This window comes from Ostrea edulis, chromosome 4 (assembly GCF_947568905.1).
Source record: "Ostrea edulis chromosome 4, xbOstEdul1.1, whole genome shotgun sequence".
NCBI lineage: Eukaryota > Metazoa > Mollusca > Bivalvia > Ostreida > Ostreidae > Ostrea > Ostrea edulis.
This window is the reverse complement of record NC_079167.1, coordinates 73,408,839-73,420,905: the sequence shown is the minus strand read 5'-3', so window position 1 is coordinate 73,420,905 and position 12,067 is coordinate 73,408,839. Positions and strand designations below refer to the sequence as shown.

Below are 12,067 nucleotides of genomic sequence, written 5' to 3'. Positions count from 1 at the left end.
ATTGACCAACATACCAACCAAGAGGTGCAAACCAATATGCCCCCTTTGTCCAAGGTGAATATTTCATTTTATAAGTGAAAAATTCTCGAGAGGAATGTTAAACAATATACATCTATCTATCAATACATTTTCCAAAATTGGACCATGCAAAAATAAATTGGGAATACCCAAATATTATTTTCTGCCTGTCCCATGAAAACTCCTGTCATATATCATATTGATGACTATAGGTCTTGCACTTTAGCTGCAAACAAAGTTGGCAGACCAGGTATTGCTTCATAAGCTAGCTACAGTGTAGTAACCAATTTCAGTATTTTAAATTATCAATCATATAATCAATCAATTATTGACAGTTTTAGTTCTATCAAAAATGTCAATACAGTAACTGTATAAAATACAGTGCATACAGATCATATCATTCTCCAATATAAGAGTTAGATATACTCTCAAATTTGGTTGAATTAATTTGAAAGGGCAAAAGTCTGTAATTATATGGTTGGTTTTTTAAAGTCTGCAGAAATGTTAGAATAGATTAAAAATTGCATTTCAAGGATGTCTAACACAAAGTGAGCAGTATATTCACCACTATGAAAACAAACAAGTACGTTCCAGATTCTCAATCTCTATATTATCACAAAATCAATTCATTAACGGATTACTTAAATTTACGGTATTCATCTAAAGAATTACAGAAAATGAATAAAAAAAAGCATCTCAAACACATCAGGAAAATCAATTTACTCTCCATTGTAATCTCCGAAAGTCAAACCTGCTATGAACAGTAATTTTATTTTGGCAGTAATGTCTTTGATTCATCAGGGAGATGCAGCAAAGGAAACAGAATTTAACATACTGAAAGCCACAATTGGAGGAGAGATTTCCAGCTAATGCACCCACGATTATTCCATGCAGCATACTAATAAACTTATAATTCTACAGCTTCGGAATTCAATAAACAAGCATTGTAAGGATCTTCTTCCTACAACTAATCAGATTTATCAAACATTTTTTAAGTCTGTGCTGAAATCTTAATATTTGTCAATGTTCTATAATTAAAACAAAATGAGATTTCTTTAAAAACTGAGGCTACAATACCGACATATTAAAACTTTGTTTTAAGAAAATAAAATTTCTAACAAAATTAAAAACTGAAATAATTAAACATTAAAAAAAATAAATTTAATAATAGAGAAAATAACATTTTTTAACACCCCTCCTCTCTCTCCCTCTCATTTTGTATATGAATTTACAATGCTAAAAGCAATAAAAAACTTCATAATCAGGGTTTCTTCCAACTCAATATCTCATTCTGCAACATCTGATTTAGGTAAGAACATTTGTCAATAAATCAATAAATAAAAAAGCCTTGTTCTGATCTCATTCTGCTGTGGTTGGACAGATAACATGGATATTTGTCCGCACACCAAATATACCCAAAGGTCTCGTCTAAACGAGACAGCAGACACTCTCACTTATAGGAAAACAGTAAGCTTTCATTGAGGGCCCTTCTATGGCTTCCAACAGAAAATTTGACTTGAGTTTGAACTTTGCAAGTTAGAATGATAGAATAAGAACAATGTAATTTTCTTCTGTATAGTCAGGACAATTTCGACCTAGCTGGCACCTGGTACACAGCTGTATGTATTTACAGTATTTCTGATTGCCTGAAATTTTACAATTATTGTGGAGAAGGCAATCGTACCTCACTATTTTTACTTCAAAACTTCCTGTGTTCATCCAGCAATGTATTTTAGACCATCCTTAATATTTATATATAGTTATGTTAATATCCAGAAAAATGCTGAATTGCACTTGATAGTCTCATTCTGCACATCCAGGAATATACCCGCAGAGGTTTATAAATTTAGACGAGAATGATGCAAAAATCTCCTTATGTTTCTAATCATGAATTATTAATCGAGATCTACATGGTACATGTACTTATCCAGGAGAGATCAGGCTGACTACAGCCAGTCATTACTATTTTACTGCCTATATACTATCACAATGAAATAGCAGGGGCTGCAGGCTTTAATCGGACTGCAAAAGAGATAATACTCATAATTGGACTTTTTCTGAACACAAGCAGCTTCTCCTGAACAGATCTTTAAACGACATACCGAATGTGTTTTTCGGTCATTAAATGTATCTTATATCTGGGTCAATTTATACAATTGTACTGTACTGTACAATATATGTACACGGTAATAATAACTTATTATGATACTGGTTGCTAATAAAATTCTAGAAAATCTTAGCATGCCCTAACTAAACTTTTCATGAAATAATAGATCTGTACTGAAACATTCAGGAATAATTTAATGTTACTGCATGATGCGATGTAAACAGAGACAGCGGACCAGCTATACATCTAGTACTAAGCTAGCAGAAGCTGGTAGTGGTTTCAATATTTTATCCATTAAATATCAATTAATGCTTGTAATATATTATATATCAACCTTGATTTATTGTAAAAGACTAGCAAATGTCATTTTTTACAATTTCAAACATTTCCTAGCATTAAGTGATGCAACTGAACATTAAAAACATGCGTATAACTTTGATATTGCACATTCATATCAGTGCTACTTATTTTGACTTCACAATCGCAAGGAAATTAAAAAAATTAAAAACATAAATCAACTGAAATATAGTTTATCTATACATGTACATAATAAAGAAGTTTATAATCAGAACTTATGTTGGTGAATATTGCCAAACATTGGGTGTAAAATTTTCCTTACAAGCTTGTGAATTTTTCAGTCTGATTAAATCAGACGGGTGAATTTTTCAAACTCAACTTGGCCAATATTCAATTATGATCAACAACCTTATATCATACAGATCCGAGACACTAAAATTTCATATCAAAGAGAAAAGGAACACATACCGGTACATAAATGTTCTGATAAAAAGCTGATCTGGATAATCAGTGGGTTTTTTACGTTTACAATGGTTCCTTCATTAGTGTCCGATATTGATTTCTTGTGTATACGACAATGTATGTCATGTACCTAAAAAACCTAACAAAGCTTTTATGATGCACATAATTTTTTATTATCAACCACACAGTGTGTTTTGTAACTGCAGCAATGGTTTTTTTTTTATGCGACACTCAAGAAACTTCATAAATTAAGCCAGTACCATTTGCTGCAATTTAAAATTTGACAAAACACTTATACTTTCCGCAAAAAGCATTATCATTCAGCTTTGACGGCATCATTCTGAATAAAATCAATTCAACCATATGGAAATATCTAAATCATTACATTTCAGCGGACCCCCTCATTACCAAACAGTCACTTTAAATAAGGACTTTTACGATCAAGAAGGTCATTTTTGGTTCCCAGCCAAATTTTACATCATTGGTCTCCTGTTTTCAGCATTTTTTTTTTTTTTTTGATAAAGCAGTTTGTACATGTTTACTACTAGCAACTGACTCAGAAGTATGGAATACAAAATATCATACAACAATACAACAATAACTTGTACAATAGAGCTAACTTTCTGGCAGTAGATGTTTCAGTGTTTAAGTTCCAGTAAGAGCCTTGATCTGTTCTGATTCTTACCTTTTCGTGAGGTCTGGCCTCCGACAGACAACAAAGCACACAGGAAATGACCATCAACAGCCACCACGTCATCCTTACAGAGAGTTCTACAACAGAGGTTAAAACAGTATCACAGAGAGTTCTACAACAGAGGTTAAAACAGTGTCACAGAGAGTTCTACAACAGAGGTTAAAACAGTGTTACAGAGAGTTCTACAACAGAGGTTAAAACAGTGTCACAGAGAGTTCTACAACAGAGGTTAAACAGTGTCACAGATTACAGAGAGTTCTACAACAGAGGTTAAATAGTGTTACAGTGTACACCAGTCCAGCCGGACTGATGGGGTATAATTTCAACCAGTCCGCAGAAAAATTTACCAGTCCAACAGAGTTTTCCAGAAATAATTCCTTTAATGTTATTAAAATGAAATTTAATTCAATATGCCTCAGACAATATTGTAACACCTGTGGGATTTACATTTAAGAATCAGATTCGTCTGATATCTACAGATCGAAGAAATTTCATAAGTATATTTTCAAAAATGATTAACCAGTCCCATCGGACTGACCAAAACAAATGTCAGTCAGTCCGCCAGACTTTTAACCAGTCACAGACTGACGGGATATGTTAATTTCGAGTCATGTACAACAGAGGTTAAAACAGTGTTACAGATTATAGAGAGTTCTATAACAGAGGTTAAAATGGTGTTACAGGGTTCTTAACAACATTAGTCAAATAGCACTACAGTAATCAAAACTCAATGTCAAGGACAATAAAGATTCACACTATTAGTAGACAATATATAGCATAAAAATAGACTGCAAACAACATGTCTTCCCCATACCACAAATGTTCATAAGGCTAAGACTGCAAACAACATGTCTTCCCCATATACCACAAATGTTCATAAGGCTTTTTCCAAATTCTTATATAATTTCAATATTGCCATTTCCCCTTCCTGAAAGCTTGAAAAATCATGTTGCTAGGAACATACATGCTAATTATCCATCACACTCTGGAGTTTAATCTTCCATCAATATCAAGCATATACATATATATCACATATTCTATTAGGAAAGTGAAGAACAGCAGAGCTAGCTCAAGAAAAATCTTTCTCAAGGTTATTTTAATTCCTGGAAAATTTCATGTGTCATTTTCTGCATTAGCAGATGATCTGAACATAAAACCATACCATGTAAGAAAACAATAACAAAATGTCCATATTCTACTTGGACATGGACATTACCGGTACTTGTACAATTCATCACAAAAGCAGATGTAATCCATACCAGTATCACAGTGTGTACAAATCTAGTACATCTTATGTGTGAAAGATTATGAACGTGAAATTTCAGACTTACCAGATGAGAACCAAATTTACACCTAAAGGAAAAGTTCACCCGACATGTATCTGAAATGGACAGAAAATTCCCATTAAACATCAACCTCTCTCTGTGCCAGCATCAATAATGGTAGAGCAGAATTTCCAGCTTTGCAGTGTGATATTGATTTCTTGAACTAACAAAGCTTTCATGCTAGAATAGTCAAGGGGTCCACACGGCCCATTAGAGGCCACATCCCACGAAGGCTGACCCAAATCACACCTCAACTTGAGCAGAGCTTCCTCTCACTGTCCTCACTTACCATAATTGTAGAAGTCTTTTTATTTCCAAAGATAGATTAGGATCACCAAATGCATTCATTTGTTGGTTATTGGTTTTTTTTACATCAATCAAATTTTTACAAAACCAGCATCCCATTATTTGCCATCTTCCTTATTTTTCTTGAAAAACAAGCTGAATTTTTTTAATTGACAATTACCTGCGGGAAAGAGATTTGATTATGGGTACGTGTTTAGCTGCAACATATTATGTACATAAAACAGTTTCGATACAATTACTGGGCTTTTGTGGAGCAGACGTCCGTTGTTACTGGTGCCTGACGGCAAACTGTGTGGGGTTGGGACAAGGATAATTGTGTTGTATCTAATTACATCACTTTAAACTGATTACAGGCAGTCAACATTGGATACCAGCATTACTGATATAAAATACATTAATTTCAAAATGTCACAGTAAAGTTTAACTAACAGAATGCTATTTAAGAAACAGAGAAAAATAGTATTAAATATTTTTTATGTATATCAAACCTTTAAATATTGGGGTTTTCTTTTAATATGATTTATTCTTTATTTATTTATTTTTTTTTTTATTTCAATTTGAATACTATGATACAATGTCCATGCCCTAGATGACTGTCATTTTGATACTCATTTTACCTGCTGTATACACACATTTTCCTCATTGGAGCATTCTAAATGTAAGAATATATATACAGTGTATATAATAATTTGTTTTTAGAATATATGTATATAAATGTAATCTGACAAATGAAAAAAAAAAAAAAGAGAAAAAAAACCTGTTTCCATCAACTATCACTGTGAACATAATCCAGTCAACAATCGGGACAATCTGAGAGGAAATACTCATGTATGCAGTAAGTTGATCTTGGTCAGTCTATTTTCAGCTGAAATTCTACAGTAAACAAGAAGTTATCTGGAAATGCAAACAAGTCAAGTGGAAAATGTGATAATTCTGCTATTTTCATCTCAAATATGATTCAATCATTCTGAACCCAGTCATCTTTTAATGAAATTGCTATTTTCTTTCATGCTACCAACTTCAACACAACTTCAAACTGACATTTCATTAAGAACTCACAGAAATAATAACCAACAAAATGTAAGTTAAGCCCATAAAAAATGTGGATTGACACCTGTGTGGTGTACAGTTGCACACACTACAGGTAAGCCTATATATAAGCATGGAATAAAAGTGAATCAACACCCCATGAAGTCAAAATTTGAAATCTTGGAATCTTTCTACAATGTACTATTAAAATGGATCTCTAACTTTGCTCAACTACCTAGGTAAATTAAGAAAAAATTGCTTTTAATGATGAATAATGGAATTTTAACAATACTGCCACATACCCCTACATGCCACAAATGTGCATTGAGATTAAGCAAGCCATAGTTTTCATTGGAAAAGAGTACAGTTTTTAAGATATATATATCATTATACATTGTTCAATATCTGTTACATACACCCCCCCCCCCCCCACCCCCAATTATTTAAAGATATATGATTATATGCATTGTTCAATATCTGTTACTGTAAAATGTATATACATCCTACACATTTATACACACTCCACTTCATTCTTTTATTTCCATTTTCCTCCCTGCAGAGATTATCATGATGATGAAACATCAGGCAAGAATGACAGAAAAAGTGAAAAAATACTATTAACTATAAAAGAAAGAAATTAAGAGAGAAAAGAAATGTAAAAATAATCTAAAAAAAATTGGCCTCGTTAGCAGAACCTTTCACAGAGAACCTACGATTGTGATGTACTATACACAGAACATATAGTAATTGTAAGTTATGAAGCTGAAAATCTTGGAAAGCAGAGGCTATTATATCAGTACATGGTTTTTGTCCAATAATCTGAAAGATTACAAACTGGCTTATTCTACAAATACAGGACTAAATGAAACAATGACAGCAAGAATTTAATCATCCCAACCTATTCGGTTTTTTTCTTGATCTAATTCCTTCAATCACGCAGGATTCACGGAAACAGTTCTAATACACGTATTCAGTAAGCAATAGTACATTGCTCTATGGACCAGCTGTGATGTGAAGGAAGTATCAGATTTCACTTCTTCCTGAACTCTTTAGACTTAACTCTCAACACGATTATTCATAACAAGGAAAAGTTCTTTTGAATGTACAGACTTTTGATATGCTTCAATGCCTAATTATGCCCATTCGGAAGGTAAATTCTCAGGAGGTTCAACCTGTAGGAGCTCTTTTTAGTTATTTCTCAAAAATCACTGCTAAATTTTCAATTGCTAATATTGTGACTTTTTTCCAACCTTTGTACGGTCATTCCTAAAATTACAGAACTTGCTTATATGTTTATCTATTAAACTGAAACTGTTTTTATTTTTATTATTATACATGTATATACATTGCAAAACTTTACTTTGCCAAACAAATCTAAGTGTTTTCCAACATTTAAACAAAAAATCTGTTTCATTTAAGTTATAAATATAATCAAAACACAATGCGTTTGTAATATCATTGATTTTTTTCCCCTCATATGTTCTTTTTGGTAACCAATTTTTTGTTCTTGTATGTTTAATATCTGGTGTCACAAATTGTCATTTCTGTATGGATAGAATAACTGAAATAACAAAAAAGCTCAGGCTTGTTACATATATTCCTATTCAATTACTTATCCGAATTCCCGCAGTGAATGACATTTCCAGGGTTTGTCAGTTACCAAGACATTCCAGTCCATACTCGGAGAGAAATGTTCCAGTAATGACATTTCATAACAAATACGGTGAATATAGGGGGACACTATTTGCTTTATTATGATTATTATGTATTCAATGTTGCGGAACTAACTAGAGTACATCTTTATTTACTTTGCACAGAATCGTAATTTTTTTCTCCAGATATATAGTCATCATGTTCATACACCAATTCTAACCAGCATTCAGTTAATGACAGTTGATTTATTGATTATAACACAGTCATGGAGGTGAAAATAAATAAAATTTGATATATATGATTACTTACCAGTATTAGCAAGATCAGATGATTGCCTCTTCTTACATTAATGTTTCCATGGGGAACTGGAATAGAATAGGTCCTCAGTACTAGTGTTGAATAATCGAAAAAAATTCATAATCGATAATCAGTCTTAATCGGAAGAACTGTATCGATCAATGATCGATATAATCGTTATTTACATTTTGGGGTTATTTCTCTTTAGTTTTATGCTCGGATATATGTGCAACATTATATTGAACATACATGTTATATCATATTAGCCTATTAGGCCTAACGAGGAATAAAATGTGTTTTCTCTATAGCCACAAATCAAGATTGGCTTTACTTTTAATATATCAAGTTATCAACTAATCCACCGTGGTGGCCGAGAGGTTAGAGCGTGTTCACCCCGCATGAGGAAGGCCGGGATTCGAATCCCGGCCGCAATAGACCCAAGTCGTTAAAACAGGTAGTGACAGTTCCATCGCCAAATGCTCGGCATCAGGCGTGAATGTCACGGGTCCTCGGAGATTACCTTAAAAACTGATGACCCATGTCACAGTAGGTGTGGCACACTGAAGAACCCTCACTGCTCAATGGCCGTAAGCGCCGAGCATAGGCCTAAATTTGAAGCCCTTCACCGGTCTTGATGATGTCTCCATATGAGTGAAAAATTCTCGAGCGAGATGTTAAGCAAGATAAAATCAATCAATCAATCAACTAATCCGAGTTTCCTCTGACTTTTATATCGAGACATGTAAGCGCGAGATTCAGATCGGACTCCATATTGAAAAGTGGGAATTCAGCTATTAAATGTAGCTGCTTTGCCTACTTTTTACCACTTTTTTTGCGGATTGAGATAGGATTCAAAAGAAATTCTAACAAAAGATTGCAAGATGTCTTCAAAAAAGTGTATGTCTACCAGTGGTGATTTTAATATTAAGCAAGTGCTGTAGATACTTCAGGAGACTGTCTTAGGATAGTAAGCTAAGGATATCTGAAACTTTCTCAAGGTTTTTTTCCTGCACCAGTAGAGCTACATTCCCAAGTGTGGCAATCAGGTGCTAAGATTTCAGGAATTTGCACCAGTTACCCAGAGCCTAGCCGGTCCCGGGTCCCCAGATCCCTGGCCTATTGGAAGTAACCTTGAAATCAGTTTCTTCTTTTCGAATCTGCTCCGCGCTCCGGTGCTATAAATTGCGTGAAAAACAAAGCAGTACCCGGTATAAATAACATCTGTCCATGTGCCCGCTACGCTCGCGAAGCTCAATGGTAGTATTTATGCCCATTTCTCATATATTTCTACTTTATTAATAAAATTGCCGACTCCTGTGAATGGATCCGCCCTTGGTGAGTGTAGGCTCTACTGATACCTGTCCTGTGGTCCGATATTTACCGCCAATAACTATCGCGATGTTTCATGGCTGAAGCTATTTAATTCGCTTCCAGAAAAATGTGGACATGAAAAATATGTATCTACTTTTTTTTTACGGTATAAGAATTGCTGTCAGAGTACTACTAGCCTTGAACGGAGAAATTTAAAAAGTTCAAACCTCTTTTCTTCTTCCCTACGGCGTCCTTGTCCTCGTGTAGAACAGTCACAATGTTGCGTGTACCGCATCAACAAGAAATCATTGTCGATGCGCAGTTTTTTGAATTTCAACTATTGTATGATAAATAGTAAAATGATAATACCGGGGAATGAATGTGACTTATGAGAAAAATATACATGTAACTAAGTAGGAAAAATAAAGAAAATCAATAATAATCAAAATAAAGGGTGAGGCAACCCCTGATATTTACCTTGTTGCAAGGTTTGGCTCAGCAGAAGCCCTGAGCATGGTTGTGCTCGAGTGTAAATAACATTCTTAACAAAAGAATGAGTAACCAATGAAAAGTTTTGTAATAAAATACGTTTGAAAATAAAAGATAACGATCTCTTCCGGTTTCATGAAATTAACAAATTGAATACGAAGACAAGTAAGTAGAAAATAATGAAAGAGAAATAATATACACCGATAATACCCATGCGTGGATCTAGAGCGGGGGGGGGGGGGGGGGGGGGGTCGGGGTCGGGGGGTCCGGACCCCCCACCCCACCCCCACCCCCGGAATTTGCAAAGATAATTTTTTTTTTACAATATAACGATTTATAAGAAAAATGAGTTATATCACGGGTTCGATTTTGTGAAAAGGTTCGACCCCCCCCCCCCGGAAAAAAAATTCTGGATCCGCGCCTGATACCACAATATATTATATAGGAGCTCGAGTATATTTGACTGTATCGGGAATCGAGCCTGGGACCCCTGCATTACTAGTCAGGTGCTGTATAACCACTGAACTACCCATAGTGAAATATGGACACTGCACTACTAACCTCCTCCTGATGATTTTTTCGGCAGTAATTTCTCCGAAATGTGTGGATTCCCTACCTATCCATCGTTTCACGCTTTTTGTATGCTTTAATTAAATAGAGATTGGCCTCCTATCGATATAATGAAATATCGATATAATATTGACCTCAAAATCCTTGTTTACCCTGTCCACCCCCAAACTCACAAACACACCCAACCCCATGGCCATATTATCCCAATTCCCCTCCCAGAAAACTACATTTCTTAAGCTACTGAAGAACTAACTCCCCTAATGCAAGTGGTCGTCTTCGCGCCATTGGCATGTTGGGAATAGGAGTGTTTCAGATCTGGGTTGTAGAAGAGTGTAGGGTACACCGAACCACATAACCTCAACTTGAATAATTGAAGATATCATCAACTCATTTGATGCGCACAACAATTCAATATTAAAGACCTTTTTAAATAATCAATATCTTCAAATCTGAATTATATTGCGCGCAATATATATAATCGAATTGTTGATTGTTATGCTGAATATTGACGAGGGCTATAATTAAATTGTTGCTCTCTTCAAATGAGTTGATGTTGTCAACACATTGGTGTGCGATGTAAGTCAATTACAGAGAGTTTTTATATTCAGTTAATGCGTGCAATATTTGAATTATTGCTCTCTTCAAAAAGCGTTGTACATAATTAAAGATATTTTCAGTTGAATTAAAGAGATCATCAAATAGTTTATACCGAGCTCCAAATTAAGTTTTGCGAGCAATAATTCCACTACATTGATTCGCACATCGATCAAATGAACAGAGACTCAGAGCAATAATTGAATTGATGCGCGCATTAAATCAATTATTGCTCTCATTAATTGAATTATTAATGCGCGCAATGATTGAATAGATGCGCATACCTGTGCGTGGCGTTACGCCGCCTAAAGAATTTCATTCAATTAAATTTCACAATGTCGATTTCACAAGGGGGGGGGGGGGGTGTAGTAAGTTTAAGAACCGTTCATTACAGATTGCGGGAATTTAACACCCGCCTGTACATAACGCCCTGCGATCCACCCGTAGTAATGCAAATACATCATGTAGCGAGACTAGCAGGGTGTAGACAGCATTTGTGGTTAGAATGCTAGATTTTGTTCACAAATAAATCATTTCCATTTCCTACTCAGCAGCGATCAAGATTTGTTGGCCGCTTCATAATCGTCTGCGTTGTGCAACGTCATTAATATTTCAGTAGAGTTAGTAAGGCAGGTAGCATACACAGGCACTCGACGTTTTAAATATCTATAATAAAATAATTGTCTTCCTGAATATTATGTTTACAGGAAGACACTTATTTTTATTATAGATATTTAAAACGTCGAGTGCCTGTGCTCCCCCTCCCCCCCCTTGAACCAGCGGTCCTTCGCTTCCAACCAAAATGGTAAAAGGGGTATAGAAGAATGTTTTGGGTATTATTCATGTTTTATACATATCAATGTAATAATATATTTTATAATATAAAAGAAAAATTAAAAAGTTATAGAGAAATGA

At 34.6% G+C, this 12,067-nt stretch overlaps 1 protein-coding gene across 11 annotated transcripts in view; it reads right to left on the bottom strand.

Moving 5' to 3' along the window:
* The window catches only part of LOC125668320 (follistatin-related protein 5-like), a 52,193-nt gene extending 42,150 nt beyond the window's left edge, over positions 1-10,043 (bottom strand). For 3 of the 11 annotated variants that reach the window (XM_056163730.1, XM_056163733.1, XM_056163736.1), the window contains exons 1-4: positions 9,977-10,026; positions 9,727-9,836; positions 8,201-8,256; positions 3,570-3,655 (exon numbers count right to left, since the gene is read on the bottom strand). In XM_056163730.1, coding sequence (XP_056019705.1) covers positions 3,570-3,641 — 72 coding nt within the window. In that variant the 5' untranslated portion in view covers positions 3,642-3,655; positions 8,201-8,256; positions 9,727-9,836; positions 9,977-10,026. The other 8 variants (XM_056163729.1, XM_056163731.1, XM_056163732.1 and 5 more) reach the window with 6 other exon arrangements.
* Positions 10,044-12,067: the final 2,024 nt, after the last annotated feature.